At 37.6% G+C, this 20,015-nt stretch overlaps 6 protein-coding genes across 6 annotated transcripts; 3 read left to right on the top strand and 3 right to left on the bottom strand.

Annotated features, from left to right (window-relative positions):
• Positions 1 to 935: 935 nt before the first annotated feature.
• Positions 936 to 1,607, top strand: GCK72_012161 (uncharacterized protein; the record flags this gene model as incomplete). The annotated part of the gene is made up of 3 exons (XM_053728884.1): positions 936 to 1,097; positions 1,147 to 1,403; positions 1,448 to 1,607. The coding sequence occupies 3 exons, from the start codon at positions 936 to 938 to the stop codon at positions 1,605 to 1,607; spliced, it is 579 nt and encodes a 192-aa protein (XP_053583656.1).
• A 4,401-nt stretch (positions 1,608 to 6,008) lies between these two features.
• On the bottom strand, positions 6,009 to 8,066 carry GCK72_012160 (uncharacterized protein; the record flags this gene model as incomplete). Its single annotated transcript, XM_053728883.1, has 5 exons — positions 6,009 to 6,218; positions 7,570 to 7,666; positions 7,720 to 7,818; positions 7,869 to 7,946; positions 8,020 to 8,066. The coding sequence occupies 5 exons, from the start codon at positions 8,064 to 8,066 to the stop codon at positions 6,009 to 6,011; spliced, it is 531 nt and encodes a 176-aa protein (XP_053583655.1).
• A 311-nt stretch (positions 8,067 to 8,377) lies between these two features.
• On the top strand, positions 8,378 to 11,771 carry GCK72_012159 (uncharacterized protein; the record flags this gene model as incomplete). Its single annotated transcript, XM_053728882.1, has 6 exons — positions 8,378 to 8,459; positions 8,535 to 8,638; positions 8,698 to 8,795; positions 9,477 to 9,577; positions 9,902 to 9,962; positions 11,690 to 11,771. 6 exons carry the CDS (start codon positions 8,378 to 8,380, stop codon positions 11,769 to 11,771), a joined length of 528 nt encoding a protein of 175 aa, XP_053583654.1.
• A 569-nt stretch (positions 11,772 to 12,340) lies between these two features.
• GCK72_012158 (uncharacterized protein) lies at positions 12,341 to 17,345 on the top strand (the record flags this gene model as incomplete). The annotated part of the gene is made up of 7 exons (XM_053728881.1): positions 12,341 to 12,383; positions 13,322 to 13,472; positions 13,941 to 14,175; positions 15,184 to 15,432; positions 15,601 to 15,688; positions 16,333 to 16,579; positions 17,243 to 17,345. 7 exons carry the CDS (start codon positions 12,341 to 12,343, stop codon positions 17,343 to 17,345), a joined length of 1,116 nt encoding a protein of 371 aa, XP_053583653.1.
• A 121-nt stretch (positions 17,346 to 17,466) lies between these two features.
• On the bottom strand, positions 17,467 to 18,038 carry GCK72_012157 (uncharacterized protein; the record flags this gene model as incomplete). The annotated part of the gene is made up of 2 exons (XM_053728880.1): positions 17,467 to 17,691; positions 17,850 to 18,038. The coding sequence occupies 2 exons, from the start codon at positions 18,036 to 18,038 to the stop codon at positions 17,467 to 17,469; spliced, it is 414 nt and encodes a 137-aa protein (XP_053583652.1).
• A 329-nt stretch (positions 18,039 to 18,367) lies between these two features.
• GCK72_012156 (uncharacterized protein) lies at positions 18,368 to 18,729 on the bottom strand (the record flags this gene model as incomplete). Its single annotated transcript, XM_053728879.1, has 2 exons — positions 18,368 to 18,568; positions 18,628 to 18,729. The coding sequence occupies 2 exons, from the start codon at positions 18,727 to 18,729 to the stop codon at positions 18,368 to 18,370; spliced, it is 303 nt and encodes a 100-aa protein (XP_053583651.1).
• Positions 18,730 to 20,015: the final 1,286 nt, after the last annotated feature.

Below are 20,015 nucleotides of genomic sequence, written 5' to 3'. Positions count from 1 at the left end.
AAGCTACGGAAGTTTGTTGAAAAAATCGAAACAACGAGAAATTGCAGACTTGTCAAAAATCGGGCCGGCCCGGGCCGAGATTTTTCTTGAGTTCGGCCCGGGCGGGCCGGGCCGGGCCGGGCCGAAATTTTTCTTGATTTCAAAAAATGGTAATTCGTTTTTACCAAATTTTGTTTAAAATTTTTCGGAAAATAAGAGTAAAAATGCTTAAATTATCATACATATTCACATTTTTCCTAAAATTTTCAAAAAAAAATCAAAAACTCAAAATGTTTCAAAAGAGCCGGGCCGGGCCGGGCCGGGCCGGGCCGGGCCAAAATTTTTCCTGATTTCGGCCCGGCCCGTGACAAGTCTGAGAAATTGAACAGAAATCTTGTCCGAGAGGACTACACGACCGAACGGACAAACTCTTCCACGAAGGCTCCTTTTGAGTTGTCTCCTAACTGGGAATTGTAGCGTTTAGAGCAATTTTCAGCATATGATATCGGAATTTACAATGAAAACACGATTCAACCCTATTCAGATCATTTTAGGTCGAAATTTGGGAATTTTTTGTCTGAAAATGAGTATTTTTCGATATTTTAAGTGTGAATACTCAGAAATACACGAAAAACTCAGCATTTTCAAGAACTTTTCAGAGGTTTTATGGTGATTCCCACTTTTAGGTCACAGCTAAAATTTTGAGATTCGAAGATTTTGGATCGATTTTGACGATTTCTGACGCAATAAATATTAGTTCTATTTACATTGACGTCGCGGGTTACAAAAATTGAAAAAAAACAGCTGAAAGATTTTATTCAGAACGTGAACTTTTAATAAGGACAAGATAAAGATAAGATCTCCATTTTTTTCCGTATAAAAGGGAATGAGGTTTCCAAGAATCTTCAGTTCAACCAGAAATCGTTGACACTTCACAAAAGAAGGAAACAACAAAAATGAACCATCGCATTGGAATACTTCTTCTCGTACTTGTCCAACTCGGACACTCTTCTCCGATCATTGTCAAACGTTCAGATGAATCTCAAGCTGTTCAACAAATTAATGCGTTGAGAGTACAATTTGCTGAGGCAAAACAAGTGGCAAACATGCACGAATTAGTAAGTATTGTAGCTGAGTTTTCACAATTCCATATATCGTGTCTTCTAGAGTTGGGATTCTGATCTAGCGAGTAAAGCAGCAAAAGCGAGTTGTGAAGATTTGGAAAAGCCCGCCTCCAATTATATGATGGCTTTCTATCCGGATATGAACACGATGAATAAAATACAGTCCGACCAAGATAAAAAAGACTTTGTGAAGAATAATGGCCTATTAGCTTTCCTAATTCCTGTGCAAACCAGAATGGGGTGTGCAAGTCTCAAACAAACTTGTGGTGACAAGCAGGCAGTGTGTTTTATTGGACCCAAGTGAGTCAGATGTGCAATGCAACAGTTCAATTTCAAAATTTCAGATCTGTAGCAAGTTACAATCCAGAAGTCGATGCTAAGAGAGGCCTGCCAGGATCCCAATGTCCAAATGGGAAGGCTTCAAGTGGATTGTGCAAGTTTTCGAAGTCTACTCTGTCATTTGCCTCCATCATCGTCATGATCATATTCACTGGCTTCTTTTAATGATTAATAAGTAACCAGTCGGTTTACGTCGCCTAACGGCGACTAAACCTCCTTCCCTACACCACCCTTCTCGGTTTTATTTATTTAAAATACGTACGTGAGAGTACAGCGTACAGTTTTACAGCGCCTGCGGCGCTTCTTAGCCGAGCAGTTCGTTCCGATAAAGCACAATTATAAAATCTCTCCTTTTCAGACTCAAACTCTACAAACTTTCTCAATGACTTTTCTATCCTGATAGAATATGGAATTTAGAATGAGCTATTTTAGAATTTACCAATTTGAACTTTCTTCCTATGTTTTCCTCCTTTCAAAACAATCTCACAGAAGAACGCGAACTTGATAACTCTTCTTTCTTCCCTTCTCAATAGGCGAGTGATCATGCCGATATATTTTATATTTTGACTGATCAGCGGCAACGACGCCTTCCTTCTCGGAATATGGCAGACTAAGACGGTGTTTTAACAAATGCTCATCCAAGAATTCATATTTTTTGTTGGCAACCGAGCTACGACGGGTTCTTATTCACATATCAGCTTCTTGAGTAGTGGTCTTCCATTTATTTTAGGCTTCGCTATCAGAAAACATGCTCTCCCGGTTCTTTTAATTCCCATTATGCATGTGAGCGGCAGAGTTGTGCGGAATTCCGACTTCCGACTACCTTCTTTCTTTTTCCGGGCTTTTTTTCACTTCCTTCTTCTCTCTTCCGACTTCCCTTTTTAGAAAATTTACTTCCGACTCCCGCTTCAGTCTTCCGTTGAAAATTTTTTGCCACTTCCGACTTTCAAAAAAGTTTACAAACATTTTAGAATTTTCGACTGACTTCCTTCTTCCGTCTTCCTTTTTCAAAAATTTACTCCCCTCTTCCTTCTTCCGGCTCCCCTTTTGAACTTTTAACTAATTTTTCCTTCTTCCGACTTCCTTTTTCGAAAATTTTACAGCTCTGATGAGCGGTATTCAAATCTCAAATCGAACTTTCGATTCCGAAAACACCGAATGCTATCGGTCTGGAGCGTTCATGATGAAATATCAATTTTAAGATTACTGTAGTTTTCTGACCCATGGCCAACGGGAGTTTTCGAGCTCTTGACCAAATTTTCATTCAATTTTCTCTCAAATGCAAGATGCGGAGCAGACTTATTGACAAATTTTTTGTCATAGTCACTGCTTTTCCCTCCATTCAAATTCAAAAGCTCCTCAATAAATTACTTTCCCATAACAAAAAAGCAAAAAAAAATGTCCAATTTGACGGGAACGAACTCGCCACCCCATGCGTAAGAGTCATCTGTGTGGACCACTACATCACACACGCGCGGCCGGCGCCTCTCGAGAGTGCATTCAAGGAACACCGAGTCAGTAGGGTTAGGTTGATATTTTGAGCTTTCTACCACCCTGTCGGGACACACCTATTCTCAATGCTGTTTACCGTTGAAATCAGTATTGTCTCCAGAAGACGTCAAATTTGGTTTTTTTGAAAAAAGAAAAGTTCGGGCATCAACTAAGTCAAATTTCCAATCTATACATCCAGGTCTCAAAAAAATCGGCCCAATATGGAGGGAGTTATGGCTGGCGACAAACAAATACACAGACGGAATCTGTTGAATATTATTAGTAAAGATAAATAATTGATAATAAGATATAAAACGCATGGGGAGTCTGTTTGTGCCTTGTGATCTCCGGGAACGGCCACTCGCCTCCATATTTTTTTTTCTTCTGCAAGCTCAGGGCACTGTTTCAGTTCTATTTACAGCGATTTCGTGGGTAACAAAACTGGAAAAAAGTAGTTGAAAGATTTCCCGTGAACTTTTTATGGGAGTCTTTTTATGAGGGCAAGATGGAGATAAGATCTCTATTTTTGCCGTAAGAAGGAAATTTCAAAGAATCTTCAATTCAAAATTGTTGACACATCTCGAACAAAAAGAGATTTCAAAAATGAACCGTCGCATTGCAATACTTCTCGTACTTGGTAAGTGATTACATGATGAGGTCAGGTTAGTGCATACTATACCGGCTAAATACATTCGAAATTCGAATGTTGACGCAAAAATGTACCATTCTTGTCAATAGCGCACGGTTGCATTAGTAGCCCTAGCCTCATCGTGTGATTTCCAAAATACTTCGTTTTTTATACTGAAATTTACAGTCCAACTCGGATGCTCCTCTCCGATCATTGCAAAACGTCCAATAAATGAATCTCAAACTATTCAACAAATAAATGCGTTGAGAGCAAGTTCTGCTCAGGCAGGCTATTTGGCAAACATGCACGAACTAGTAAGTCTTGTGACTGTGTTTTCACAATTCCAAATATCGTGTCTTATAGAGTTGGGATTCTGATCTAGCGAGTAAAGCAGGGAGAGGAAGCTGTGAAGATTTGGTAACGCTAGCCACCCGTTACATGGTTGCTGTCTATCCGGATATGAACAGATTGAAACAAATACAGAGATTATCTGTGAAGGAACAACAAAAATATGCAGATGAGAAGGAATTAGGTCCCTTTTTAATTGTTGTTCAAACCAGAATTGGGTGTGCAAGACTCAAACAACCTTGTGATGGTATAGAGGCGGCGTGTTTTATTGGACCCAAGTGAGTCAAAAGTTTGAAAAGTCTATTGTTCATTTCAAAATTTCAGATCTGCAACAAACTTCAATCGACAAGTCGATGTTAAGCATGGTCCGCCTGGATCACAGTGTCCAAATGGGAAGACGACTTCAAGTTTATTGTGCACCTCTTCTTCGTCTATTCTCTCGACTGCATTTATCATCGTAGTGATCATATTTGTCAGCTTTTTTAAAGGAGGACTGAAGTCATATTTTTTTATTTCAGATTCTGATACTTCAGAAAATTCTGAACAACTTTCATCATTGGAGCATATGCTAAAAATCGCTCTAAATGCCTTAAATTCACGTTTTCCCGGCTCAAAAGGAGCCTAGATGGAAGAGTTTTCCCACGCGAATTTTTGCCCCCGTGTAGTCCTCTCGGACAAAATTATTTATTTTTATTTCTCGATTTCTCGTTTTCTTGCTTTTTTCAACAAAATTTCGTGTTTTTTTTCAATTTATATCGTAAAAAAAGAAGAAAAAACACGAAATTTTGTTGAAAAAAGCAAGAAAACGAGAAATCGAGAAATAAAAATAAATAATTTTGTCCGAGAGGACTACACGGGGGCAAAAATTCGCGTGGGAAAACTCTTCCATCTAGGCTCCTTTTGAGCCGGGAAAACGTGAATTTAAGGCATTTAGAGCGATTTTTAGCATATGCTCCAATGATGAAAGTTGCTCAGAATTTTCTGAAGTATCAGAATCTGAAATAAAAAAATATGACTTCAGTCCTCCTTTAAATAATTGATAACAAAAAATATGAAACGAAATAAATATGCGCAGTAAGTGCCGCTTGGACCACTCGGTCATACGGACCAGAGTTGTACGGAATGCCATTTTTTCAGTTTCCGGAATCCGGAACCGGAATGCCGAAAGACCCCCGGAATTTCGGAATCCGGATTCTGGACAACTCTGATTCGGACTAACATTAGTAAGTGAACGCGTAAATGAGGAGAGGTCAGCCGGATGAACCGCTGAAGGCCAGGTTGGTTGATAATAAAACGAGAATTGTAGCTCTTCAACAAGAGATCTATCAGTTTCTTGGAAAACAGAAAAGCAACAAAATCTTCCTCGAAAATTAACGAAAAATTCAGAATTTTTCGACTTTTCGGCGGGTTTTGTGGTGATTTTTCGAGATATTCGGTACTTAGGCCCCTCCCACTTTTAGGTCACGGCTAAAACTTTGAGGTTCGAAGATTTTGGATCAATTCTATGGTTTCTGACGCAATGAATGGTGTTTTAATCTTTCAAAGAATTTAATTAGGCTCCGCCCACCTATAGGTCCATTTATACCAACTTGGACAGAAAATACGGATTTTCAGCATTTCAGGGGTGAGTACTAATACATAGAAATTGACTGAAAGTTCACAATTTTCAGCCACTTTTCGAGGCCACGCCTTCTTTCCAGGTGGCTCTACTTCTTCTGTCAACTTTTTTTTACTTTTGGAGGGAATTTTTCTAATTTTTATGTTAAAAATTGTACTTTTGGTCTATTTTTTTTAGATTTTCAATGTGAATTTCTGAATTTGGAACGAATTTTCAACGAAAATTAGAATATTTATAAGCGCGACACAGTTCTTGCAACAGCGCTCCACTGAAATCCCACTGAAGAATGTCTCTTTTTCTCTGAGTCTCTCAATTTCGCACACTATTTCCTTCGGTTTCGGTAGAGCGCGGTTGTAAGAAGTGTGTCGTGCTAATAGAGTCCAAAATCTTCGGACTTAAAACAAATTTTTGAGATTTTTCGAGATTTTTCTCACAAAAATTGAATTTTAGATACATTTTTATAAATTCTCCATTATCTCTATCATAATTTTACCTGTTTATCCAACTTGAACGCAATGAATACCAATTGAACAATATTGATTGCATAGAAGAACTCAAATTCGAATGGTTTATCGTGTCGAAGTGACCAAACGGCGATTCCGATCGATAGAATTGAAAGAGAGAAGAGGGGACAGAAGACGATGGTCCATGGAAGTGGGTAGCCCGGTTCGAAGAGATAATCGAATTCCAACTGCAAAAATGGGGGGGAATTAGAAGAAAAAACAGAAAATTTGGTGGAAATTCAATGAAAAATCGATGAGAAATGCCTAAAAATGACCTAAAACTGGCATTTTTTGTCTGTAAATTGGGATTTTGATGAAAATTTGATGAAAATGCAATGAAAAATGACTGAAAATAACATACTTGTCAAGGGCCGGGCCGGGCCGGGCTTTTTTTTCAAAACGTCAGGCCCGTCTTTTTGGAGGGATTTTTTTTTCAAATTTGATTAAGGTGTACTGAGATGAACTCAGACTTTTCTCATAGAATAATGTGAGTGTCTTTTTGTCAATTTTTCCGCATGAAAAATTGAAAATTGAAAAAAAATTGAAAATTTTTATCAAAAATCCCATACCCCTGACGAGACGGGTCGGGCCGGGCTTTTTGCGGGCCGGCCCGTCATTTGACAAGTATGGAAAATAACTTCAAAATCAATAGAAATTGTCATTTTTAGTATTATGGAAGTCTGTAGGTGTGTCTGCAGATCCGGATGTCCAAAAATGTGGATTTTTTGGCAAAAATTGGGGAAATTCGGTGAAAAATCAATGAAAAACGGTCATTTTTACTTCAAATACTCTGCAATTGTGTCTGTGAATCCGGATGTCCAGATTTCTCACTTCTGCCAATTTTTAGCGGGTTTTAAGATATTTCTTTCAAAAAAATCGGTGAAAATCGGTGAAAAGTGAGTCAAAAACTTTTAATACTGAAAATTTTGTTCATTTTTACAGATTTTTAGATGAAAAATACGAAAAATTCGCAAAAAACTATAAAAATCGCTATTTTTAAGGTCTGTAGGTGTGTCTGGATGTCCGGATGTCCAGAAACTTGGTTTTAGCGGTTTTTCTATGAATTTTGTTGATTTTTATTGGTCTTCAGATGAAAATAACAAGAAATTCACTGAAAAATGGTGAAAAATGACTGAAAACAACTCAAAAATCTATAAAATTGATATTTTTAGATATTTATGTCTGTCTGTGCATCCAGATGTCCAGATATCTCATTTCTGTCTATTTTTAGGAATTTTTGGTTAAAAAATAGAAAAAATTCACCGAAAAACATTGAAAATCGCTATTTTTAAGGTCCGGATGCCCAAAAATGTTGATTTCTCCGATTTTTGATAAATTTTTGTCATTTTTTTCGCTGTTTTAGATGAAATTCACATATATTACAATATTTAACAGTTTTCACAACTAAAAACGCGAAAAATCTTTTTTTTTTGAATTTTTGTGAAAAAAAAAACAAATTTTTACTCAAAAAATCACATTTTTGGACGATTTTTCGCGATTTTTACCGGTTTTCCACTTATTTTCCGCTCTGAAACTCACTTTAACAAAAACCAACGATACAAAAGCACAAAGGAATAAATGCTCTGTGGCAGTGATCAACATGGCCATAAAATCGACTCGCATCATGATTTCATTGCTAAAAATTCAATTTTTATTGATTTTTTCTAGATTTTTTGGCGAAAATCCCACCGAGAAGGTGGTTTCGAGCAAAATGAGCAGATTCCGACAATTGCACCAACGAAAACGATGAGATTACACGCCCATAGTGGCGCGAATACGAATGCGTAGCTGGAAAATTAAAAAAAAAAATTTTAGGCCAGAAATTTATCGATTTCTACCTAAAAGTCACTCTCCCGTCGAGTTTTAGTGTGAATAATGCCAGAAATATCAGGAGACATGCGCAGAGAATTACTTTTCTGAAATAAAGAAAAAAAAAAAATTTGATTTTTTTTTTGAAAATAGGTTTTTTTCCCATTTTCAACCACTTACGATGCATTAAATGAGCGGAAAAAGACGCCAAGACTGAGTTCAACCATATTTCTTTATTTTTACTTAATTTCAGACATTCCACATGCTATAATTATCTGAAATCCACGGCGGAGATTGATGAAAATCGATATAAAATAAATCGCGAAAAAAGTGCGCGGCGGCTTGCAAAACGCCGTGCCGCGCATTTGCAAAAGTGGGCGGAGCTTGCGGAACGCTGTTTTTCAATTGATTTTTGTCGCTTTTTACCGCTTTTTTAAGGTGTTTCGCAACGAAAATGAGTCATTTTTGTTGATTTTTGGGTTTTCCACAACGCAATTTTCAATTTTCACTCCTAAAATCGCACATTTCAGATCGAAAAATGGGTAAATTCCTGTCAAAAATCTTCGGAAAGAAAGAGCTTCGAATATTGATGCTGGGACTCGATGCAGCCGGCAAAACCAGTAATTTTATAGTGAAAATCGTTGGAAAACACGATTTTTAGCATTATTTTCGGTAGAAAATATCTATTTTTGCAGCAATTCTGTATAAACTCAAACTCGGCCAATCGGTGACCACGATTCCGACGGTGGGATTCAATGTGGAGACTGTCACATATAAAAATATCAAATTCAATGTTTGGGTGAGACTTTTATTGATTTTTATGCGAAAAATTGAATTTTTCAACGAAAAATCGTTTAGGATGTTGGCGGACAGGACAAAATCCGACCGTTGTGGCGGCATTACTACACTGGCACCCAGGCGTTGATTTTTGTGATGGATGCCGCTGATAGAGACAGGTTGGTGAAAAAATGAGTGGAAAATAGATAAAAACGCGAAATTTTGACCCGGATATGTGGTTTTTTGGTGGAAAATTGGAATTTCGCAATAAATAATCAATTTCTGTTGAAAAAGTTGCATAAAAAGCGAAAAAATTGAGTTTTTGTCTCCGAAAAGTGATTTTTAACTGGAAAAACGCGAAATTTTGACCCGAAAAAGTGGTTTTTTGGTGGAAAAGTTGAAATTTCGCAATAAAAATAACACTTTTTATTTGAAAAATAGCAAAAAGAACGGAAAAATTTAGGTTTTGTTTCTGAAAAGTGATTCTTTAGTTGAAAAACAAGAAATTCCACTCTCAAGCCTTGTTTTCGACAGAATTTCAGAAAAAAAGAGAAAAAAGTTGAGTTTTTGCTGTTAAAACATCATTTTCAAGCCTGAAACCTGTTTTTTTCTCATATTTTCCGGTTGAATTCAATTAAATTTGGGTTCCAGGTGCCATTTTTAATTAACACTCTGTTCGTATTGAGTAATTTTCATATCAAAAACCCGGGTTTCGCCTAAAAATCACGTTTTCAAGCTCAAAAACTTATTTTTACTATCAAAATCCTGGTTTTTTTTCTGAAAAAGCTGGAAATTCTGGTTTTTCTTGTAAGAATCTCATTTTTAGCGAAAAAAATCCTCAATTTCTTTCCAATTTTCAGAGTTGACGAGGCACGAATGGAACTTCACCGAATAATCAATGATCGTGAGATGAAGGAGGCGATTATTCTGGTATTTGCCAATAAACAAGATCTTGCTGATGGTTTGTTCTGGAATTTAAAGGGATTTACCGTAAATACTGTATTATAACGGCATGCCGTTATATTTTTCAACTGCATCCCAGGGAAATTTTGAGGTTTTAAAAACTCATTAAATTTAAACGAAAAACTTGTTTTGGGCATTCTTTTCGTTGATCAAGACGTTATCAATCACGCTGCTTCTAATCAAAAACAATAAAAACACTGGGATATTCATATTCATGAATTCTGATTATTGATGGGGTGCCGTTATAATACAGGTGCCGTTCTATTACAGGTGCCGTTATAATACAGTATTTACGGTATGCTGAAAATTTTGATAATTTCAGCGATGAAACCACACGAAATACAGGATAAATTGGGTCTGACGAGGATTCGAGACAGGAATTGGTTAGTATTGAAGAGTTTCCAAGCTGGAGACTCACAATTGGCCATTTTTGTGTAAAAAATTGCCCAAAATTGAGTTTTTTTAGTGGTTCTCTCACGATTTTTTCCGAATTTATTCAAAATTTGCAATCTTTCCATTAAAAAAGACGGAAAAATTGAATTTTTTTGATTTTCCAGCAATTTTTTTTTCAAATTTCCAATCTGTTTTCTTATTTTTTGACAAAAAACTGGAGTTTCCTCATCCGAGCTCATTTTCCCTCTCATTTTTCCTCGTTTTTCACACATTTCGCCTGAAGAACACCCAAAAAGGGCGAATTTAAGCACGGAAATCGTATTTTCAGTTGTTTTCTGCTATTTTTGAAGTTTTCATCGAAGAAATTCATTTTTTGAATGCTAAATTAGTTGAAAAATAATGTTTTTAAAAAAAAGTGGCAAAAATGCTTGATTTTGTGCCAAAAAATCAATTTTTATTGGTTTTCTGTCAATTTTTGCAATTTTTTCAGTCTGTTTTCTCAATTTTTCACAAAAAACTGAATTTCCGGGTGTAATCCTCAAATTTCCCTCACTTTTCACACATTTCGTTGCGAACCATTATTAGATTTCCCTACTGATTGGATATGTGGAAACAAAACGTTCAGAGTCCAGTTTTGACAAACTTTGCACATTTTTCGATAAAAAATGTTCAAAATTCGTCGATTTTCAGCACAAAAATCGTATGTTTAGTAATTTTATGCTGTTTTTTGCAGTTTTCATAGAAAAAATTCACTTTTTGAGTGTTAAATTAGTTGAAAATTCAAAAAATTTCTTATTTTTCAACTAAAACACTGAATTTCGAGTCAATCCCACTTAAACGATTCGAAAAGTGACATTTCCAAGCTGAAAATCGCATTTTTGAGGCTTCAAAATCATAATTTTTCTTAATTTCCGAGTCAAAAATGTCTAGAAACCATTTCGACTTTTTTTCTATCACTTTCATGTCCAAAAACTTGAGTTTTACCCCGTTTCAGCTCTAAAAACTCGAAAAACATTATTTTTGTAGATTTTCTAACTAAAAATCTTACTTTTAGCACTGAAACTCTCAAAATTTTTCTATTTTCTGCTGTTTTTAGCATAAAAAACCCAATTTTCAGCTCTTTTTAGGCTGAAAATCGCCATTTTCAGCCATTTATACGCCAAAAATCTATATTTTTATCATTTTTTTAGCCTAAAAATTCTCACTTCCAGCTCTTTTCAGCCCCTTTTCACCTCAAAACCCCTTATATTCAGACTTGTCACGGGCCGGGCCGGGCCGGGCCGGGCCGAAATCAGAAAAAATCTCGGCCCGGCCCGGCCCGGCCAGGCTCTTTTGAAACATGTTGAGTTTTTGATTTTTTTTTTGGAAATTTTAGGAAAAATGTGAATATGTATGATAATTAAGGCATTTTTACTCTATTTTTTCAAAAAATTTCAAATTAAATTTGGTAAAAACGGGTTCCCATTTTTTGAAATCAGGAAAAATTTTGGCCCGGCTCGGCCCGGCCCGGCCCGCCGGGCCAAACTCAAGAAAAATCTCGGCCCGGCCCGGCCCGGGCCGGCCCGATTTTTGACAAGTCTGCTTATATTCATCATTTTCATATCCACAAACTGGAATTTTACCGCATTTTTTGCTCTAAAAACCCTCAAAAATCATAATTTTCATCAATTTTCTAATTAAAAATCTCATTTTTAGCCTAAAAATCCCTTATTTTCAGGTACGTACAACCCTCGTGCGCCTCCACAGGCGACGGTCTACACGAAGGATTGACGTGGCTGAGTCAGAACTGCAAACCATAGACTCCGCCCACTTTCAGCACCATTCTTCAATATAATATCCCTCTTGCCCCGCCCCCATTTTCTCTGTCTCCGCCCCCTTTTTCATCCATTTTTATCGACTTTTTATCGACTATTTACAGTATTTGCTCTCTCTCTCGGAATTCCTGTCTAAAAATCATATTTTCAAACCCAAAAATTATATAATTTAACTGAAAATGTGCCATGATTCCCCCGAAATTTAATCCAAAAATTTAAAATTTTCCAATTTTTCGCCTCGAAAAAAAAGAAAAATGCTCAAATCCCAATGTTTTATGGAATTTTTCAAAAATTTTATCCGTTTTTTTCTCGTTTTTTCATCTTTTTCACTGCTCTAGGTGCCCAATTCTCTTCACTTACAACACTCCCCGTATTCCCCGTATGAAAATGCTTTTTTCCTGAAAAAAATTATTGATTTTATGTGATTTTTTGAATGTAAAAATGCTAATTACCACTAATTTTTCAGATATTTTTCGCTGTTGGAGAAGCCGCTGTAAATATTATCTGTTTTGCTTCTAAAACTTCAAAATTTAAAGAAAAAAAGTTGATTTCAGATGTCAAGAGTGGCACTCAACGTGGATAGTTATGAAGGGAATGGTAAGGAAATACTAATTTGAAGAAGCTTTTGCAGTTTTTTAGCGGAAAAACAGAAAAAGTGAATTATTCGGCTAAAATTAGCTCTAAAATGGGGAAAAATACGAATTTTCGGTGAAAAACGGAATTTTTGAGCGGAAAATCGCATGAAATTGCTCAAAAATACGCATTTCCCAAAGAAAAACTCAATTTTTCACATTTTTTGACCGAAAACGGGACAATTTGAACAAAAAATGACTTAAAAACCCAAAATTCCTTAATTTTTTAACAGAAAATCTTTTTTGTGCTATTTTTGACATTTTCAACACTAAAAATTCATTTTTGACCGAAAAACATCTACAATTTTCGATTTTTTGTGTCAAAAACCCGATTTTCATGCTCAAAACTTAATTTTTCAGTCGAAAAACCTAATTTTTGCTTCAAAAAACGCTGAGAAACCTTATTTTTTAGTGAAAAAGTTCAATTTTCCCTGTTTTTTCCGAATTTTCTAGACGAAAAAACCCATTTTTCAGTCAGAAATGTTGATTTTCAGCCAAAAAACCACCGGAAAACCTAGTTTTGTCGATTAAAATGCCTGCTTCCAGCCGGAAAAAACGCATTTTTTCTGGAAAAATGTGATTTTTTGAACCTGGAAATTATGAAAACCGTGCATTTTTCAGATAAAAATGTGCAAAAATCACATTTTTCAGCTGAAAAATGGTCAAAAACCGAAAAATTAGCACGATTTCTATGAGATTATTGCCATTTTCACTGCTGAAAATCTACTTTTTGAGTGAAAATTCTATCTTTTTTTGAGACTTTTTGAGAGAGAAATGCATTTGCGCTCCACCGAAATCCACTTGAAAAATGTCTATTTTTCTCTGCGTCTCTCAATTTCCAACACTATTTTCATCGGTTTCGGTAGAGCGCGGTTGTAAGAAGCGAAAATTCCTTTTTTCCAGACACCCTATCCGTTGAAATTGCTCGTTTTGTGGTTTTATACGGTAAAGCGTCCACTCGAAAACATAAAATATGGGAAGGAGATGGAGTTCTGGTTTGTTATGGAGATTGTGCTGTGTTGAAGTCAGAGGATGAGAAAGATATCATTTGCAGGTAAAATTAAGAGAGAAATCGGTCAGAAATCGTTAAAAAATGTGAAAAATCGGTCGAAAATGATCCAAAATCGATTGAAATCGGCTAAAATTGGCTGAAAATAACTCAAAACCGGTCGAAAATTAATCGAAATCGGCTAAAATTGGCTGAAAAGTCCTGAAAATAGTCGAAAATTACCATAAATTTTAAAAAATCGGGTAAAATTAAAAGGGAAATGAGTCAGAAATCGTGAAAAGTCTGAAAAAATCCAAAAAATCGGATGAAATTGGCCGAAAATGCAATTTTTTGATTATTTTTAGACGAATTTTTGCCATTTTTTAGAAGTTTTTGGATTAAAAAGACACGAAAAGTCAGATTTTTGAAAGTTTTGATCATGTTTTGGATCGGAAAATTGCGAAAAATAACATTTTTTTACGATTTCAGATCGATTTTTCCAAATTTTTAGCCTATTTTTCAGCCTTTTTCCAGATCCTCTGCTGTCAAAAACCTCGATCAACTCGACGAGGATCGTATCATTAATATCGGCTCATGGAGTGTTCAGATTCAGAAGAGAATTCCCACGACGTCTTCTGAATCCATGAAGACGTCATCTGGGATTCAGAATCCTCCTCCTTCTGCTTTGAGACATCTCAATACGAGAGATCCGATGAGAATTCCAGAGACGGTGACGATGAAGAGAGCGAATAATGGGATGAGTGAGGAGGTGAATATAGGAGATGGACATCTGGATGTATAGAGGGACAGATGAACAGAAAAATGGGAAAAAATGACCAAATTTGGCGGAAAAATCATGAAAATTGGTGTAAAACCATCGAAAACCCCAAATTTTTCAGTGAAAAATCACGAAAATTCGATAATTTTACGCTAGAATCTCCAAAAAAGGTCCAGGGTTTTTGTGGACATCTGGATAGACAGACAGACAGATTAGAGATTATTTTACATGAAAAATCACTAAAAATTGGATGGAAAATGATCGAAAACGATCCAAAATGATCAAAAATTTTCCAAAAACACAATTTTTCAATGAAAAATCAAGAAATTTTGATATATTCCACTCCAAACCACATGAACACACAGACAGACAGATATAGCAGGAAAATGAGAGACATCTGGAATTACAGACATACAGATGGACAGAGTTTGAACAGTTGTGAAAACTCCGGACATTTGGACAAACCGATGCACAGACAGATAGAAAATTGGGAGGAAATGTTGAAATTTGAGCAAAAAATGACCAGTTTTTGAGTCAAAAGTCCTGGAAAATCACTAAAAACAGTATAAATCTTCAAAAAACTGTCGAAAATAGGAAATTTTCAGAAAAACTATTTTAAAACACGATTTTTCAATGAAAATTTGCACAGATAGATTTAAAAAAGTAGGGAGAAAATGTTCAATTTTTAGTGGGAAAATCATGAAAAATTTCCAAAAACAACTGTGAAAAATCTCATTTTTGCTCAAAAACCCTCAAAATCCCATTTTTGAAAAAGAAAAATCACAAAAATTCTATTTTTTAGCTAGAATTTCAAAAAAAAAACACACGCAGACAGATAGCAGTACATCTGGACAAACCGACAGATAAATTAAGAAAAATGGTCCAAAATGCTCGAAAATCCCTCCAAAAAACGCAATTTTTCAATGAAAAAATCACGAAAATGTGATATTTTCCCACTCCTAGACACACAGACAGACATCATCTTTTCTTTATTTCTAGAACCACCTCGCACCCCGTCCCCCACCGAAAAAACGTCCATCATTCGTGCCTCCACTCATCGGTTCAACGACTTCTTCCGATGGGACGACGACTATTTCAATCGAAGAGAAAACGCCTCCATTCGTGTTGAACGAAGAGGATATTCTCCAGAGGAAAACGACTTCAGCCATCTGCGTCGATTCGAGATTCTCACGTCATCTGAGAGACCATCAGAAGGATGGAATCAAGTTTCTGTTTCAGAGATTGAAGGTAGAAAATAAATAATTTTGAGCCAAAAATGACCAATTTTGAGCCAAAAATGACCAATTTTGAGACAAAAACCACCAATTTTTAGCCAAAAAATGGTCCGAAATGCTCGAAAATCCCTTTCAGTAAATGCGCTCCGTTGAGAATTTTCGAAAAAACTTGAATTTTCAGGGCGAGACGGGCGGCGCGATATTGGCTGACGATATGGGATTGGGAAAGAGTATACAGACGATGGCTGCCACGTGGGCATTATTGAGAGGTAGGAGAGGACATCCGGATACACAGATACACAGACAGACATACGTGTTTCAATGGAGCGCATTTGCATAAAGATCGATCTGGACACCCAGACACCGAAAGACCATTTTTTTGATGATTCTGATTCAAAATTTCCAGATTTTTAGAAAAATATACACTTTCGAAACCAAAAAACCCAAAATTTCAACGAAAATTTCAAGAAAAACGCTGAAAACGTCGAATCCGACATCCGGACTCACAGACATAGTTAAAGACCCAACAAGTGACTGTAGCACTTTTTGGCCCAAAATAAACCGATTTTTCTCGAATTTTTGAATGAAAAAGCAAGATATCGGACATCCGGACTCCCAGACACACCAAAAAACCATTCCTGATAGATCTAGACTGTGGACCCCCCAAATATATCCCGATTTTTTGAAAAATAAACTTTCGAATCCAAAAAAATTGTACTTTTCCTCGAAAATCCCTAGAAAAACGCTCGAAACGGAGACATCAGGACTCACAGACATTGTTACAGATCTTAGAATCGATTTTGACCGATTCTAGCATTTTTTGATCCAAAAAACCGATTTTTCTCGAATTTTTGAATAAAAAAAGCAAGAAAAAACACTTTCTAATCCTAAAACCCCCATAATTTTCTTCCAGGATCCCGTCCCCCCGCCTCCCAAATCGCCTCCTCATGTCTCATCGTCGTTCCCTCATCACTCGTCAACAATTGGAAAGCGGAATTCGACAAATGGTATCGAATGATGAGATTTCCCGCAGTGATCGCCTTGACCGCCCGTGATATCTCAACGTATCAGTCGACTGTGAAATCGATGCCATATCTGATAATAAGTTATGATATGGCTCAACGGCATGCAGAGAAACTGGAAATGTGTCGATTCGATGTGTTGGTGTGCGATGAGGGACACAAATTGAAGAATTTGGATGGAAGATTGAGGAAAACGGTAAAGAAAATGGAAAAAAAAACCGCCCGGAAAACTATATTTTTGGTCTAAAACCAATTTTCCAAAAAAGTGGTGGCCGAGTGGTTAAGGTAGACAGTGACACAAAAACGACCAGGGTTCGACCCCACCTAAGCCAATTTTTTTTGCATTCCTATTCCGGACATCTGGATGGATAGAGGATAGAGGATAGAGTTTTTTGGATGATTTTCGAGCTAGGAATGGCTGAAAATCGGGATTTTTGAGTATTTTTGACAGAAAATTCGGATTTTCAATGGTTTTTCGAGTCGAAAATGACTGAAAATGCGCCAAATCGGAATTTCGCAGTGAAAAACTGATTTTTAGATGCTTTTTTCGGTCAAAAACACTGAAAATTGATTTTTGAGCTCACAATAGACATCCGTACTCTTGGACACACAGAAAGACATTCGGATGCAAAATAATCTGGAAATTGCTGAAAATATCTCCTTTTTTCGATAGTTTTGGGTTTTCCAAAAGAAACTTGACTGAAAATTCATGATTTTCAGCAAATATTCATCTAAATTTATGTTTTTTTCATTGAAAAACTCAAAATTTCGACTGTGAAAATATCACTAGAAGACATCCAGACAAACAGATGTACGTCAGCGACTTGGCCATCTGGAGCCTCCTGGAGCATTCAGAGCTCCAAATCTGGCTCCGAAACCTGAAAAAGACCCCCAGAACCCCTAAAAACACAACAAAACACAAGAAAACTCGCACATTTTTTATTTAAACCTAGACACACCCAGAATACAAAAAGTCTCCTGATTTCCTGTTGTTGCTTCCTCTTCCTCCTCTCGTCGCCTGCCGTCTATTGGGCAGACAATGGAATAGTGATAGTTCCAGCTGGAGTGACCGTGGCGAAAGCCGCCTGAGCATCAGTCGCATCGGCTGGAGCTGGAGCAAAGTGAATGACCAGTTTGTCCTCTTTGGGGCCACCGGCGGTACGAGTGACGACAACATCCTTTGTGCCAGATCCATCGATGAATCCAAACACTGGCGTGATACGGTACTCGGTGTTGTTCGAGGATTTGATCTGGAAAATTGGATGGTTGAGAGGAAGAAAAGGGAGAATTCTGAAATTGCCCTTGAATCCTAGAGCCCAATGCACCCTCTAGCGAATCGCCCGGCGCCCTATAGCCATTACTCATACAGTTAGAGCCTCAAGCTCCGAAAGCCAATGAGCACCGGCACCTTGCCAGAGCCTCTGAGCCAGATTCCAGGTTCCAACAGCTCCAAGCTATTGGTTCGGCTCCCAGAGCCCAATGTGATGACAGGATCCAGAGCTCCAAGCCTTGGGATCCTAGCCACCATTCCGTCCAGGAAACCGCCTACGAGCCACCGAGCCAACGGTCCAAACCATACGGCCCATGATCCCAGCATCCAAACGGCTACATGCCAATGTTAACACGATACGAGTCAAAGACCTCACGGTCCAAACCATACGATCCAAACCATACGGTCCTCGACCTCAGGATCCGATCCCAACGATCCAAACCATACGGTCCAAGCCATACGGTCCGAGCCACCGTCCCCACGATCTTAGGATTCAATCCCGACGTTCCAAGTCATATACGGTTCAAGCCATACGGTATAAACCATACGAATTGGGATCCACGGGCACCAGGCTAGCGTCCACAGTCAATGAGCCAATGAGCCACTGACCACGAGATCCTAGCTCCGGCACCGACCGTACTCACTGACCACTGGTATCATGGGCTCCAAGCCCCCAGGCATTGACTCCGAGTCACCGACCAATCGGCTCCAAGCCACTGTCCATTAGCCCCAGGCTCTCGGGTCCTCTGAGACACTGGCCACAAAGCCAAAGAGCCACAACCGGACGGTTTGACGATCCCACGACCCATCGCCAAAGAATCTTTGGCACCGGATCCCATGGCTCCAAGCGACACGGTCTGGGATCCTGAGCGCAAGGCTCCCCTACCTCATATCGCGTTTTCTTTTTCAAATTTACCTTGAAAATGAGCTTCTCTGGGGTACCATTGACCAACTTGTGAGTGGAGGCTCCTCCGGCGGCCGGAACCTGGCATGCTGGTGGATCGGCGGTCAAAGACATCTCGTCGGCGTTGGGGTTGTCGTTTGAAGAGAGTTGATTCTTTTCGGTGTGAGACACTGAAAGTGAAGTCTTTCCTCTCAGACACCCCCCTATTTATACGGATTTCCTTATCAAGATGACCCGTTGACACGGTGGACTTGATTACGTGGATTACTATAAACTGGAAAAACTGGAATTCGCGTAAAAAATTGACGTAAAATTCAATTTTTGGAAATTCAAAATCCACGTTTTCTAATTGAAAAATTGACTAGAAAAGTATTTTTCTCTGCAAAAATAACCAATTTGGCCACTTTTTCCACCGAAAATTGATTAAAATAGGTGTTTTTGACGGGAAAATCGGACTTTCGGACATTTTTCTGTCCCAATTTTGACGAAAAAGCCAGATTTGACTGATTTCTGCCATTTTTTGATCGAAAAATCAGTTTAAATTGATATTTTCGCTCTAAAAATCTATGAAAACTTGAAATTCGGACATCCGGACGTCAAAACGACAGACTGATGGGTTTTCAGACCTACAGTACTCTCAATTTTCGATTTTGGACATCCGGACACCGTGACTCAGTCAGATATGGAAAATTACTGAAATTCCTGAAAATTTGCTAAATTTCTGGACATCTGGACATCCGGATGTTACAGACACACAGACAGAAAGTGAAAATTCGGACATCGGGACACCGATTTCTATCATTTTCTTCAGAAAATTAGGATTTTTACTCGATTTTCTCAAAAAATGAGGTGATAATTCCGGTTTTTACCGTTTTTTTGACCTCTGGACATCCGGACACTCTCACAGACACACAGACAGACTTCATGCCTGTTTTTGCTCTCCCAGAGCTCCAAAATTTCGAATTTTCGACCATTTTTCACTCAGAAGGCCTCGAAATCATGATTTTCAGAGAATTTAAGGTGAAAAATCAGATTTTCTTTACCTTCGCGTCAGAGGCGCACCAGACTACTATAGTCAAAGTTATGATCTGAAAATGAGATATTTTCAGACATTTTTCGGGTCGAAAACCTCACTTTTTGGGTATTTTGAGCAGAAAAATACAATTTTTTCCTCGATTAGACTAGTTTTCAGTAATTTTGAGTTCAAATACCCAAAGTTTCGTGTATTTTCAGCTCAAAAAAGGAGTTTTTGGATAATTTTGAGCCTTAAAATCAAGTTTTCCAGCGATTTTAAGCTGAGAATCATCAATTTCTGTGTCTTTCTTACGATTTTTAGCACAAAAATTACATTTGAAATTCAAAAAAACCCAGTCTAAGCTCGAAAAATCGCATTTTCAGCC

This window comes from Caenorhabditis remanei, chromosome IV, assembly GCF_010183535.1.
Source record: "Caenorhabditis remanei strain PX506 chromosome IV, whole genome shotgun sequence".
In the NCBI taxonomy this organism is placed as follows: Eukaryota; Metazoa; Nematoda; class Chromadorea; order Rhabditida; family Rhabditidae; genus Caenorhabditis; species Caenorhabditis remanei.
Note: the sequence above shows the minus strand (reverse complement) of the source record. Positions and strands in the feature narration are given on the sequence as shown.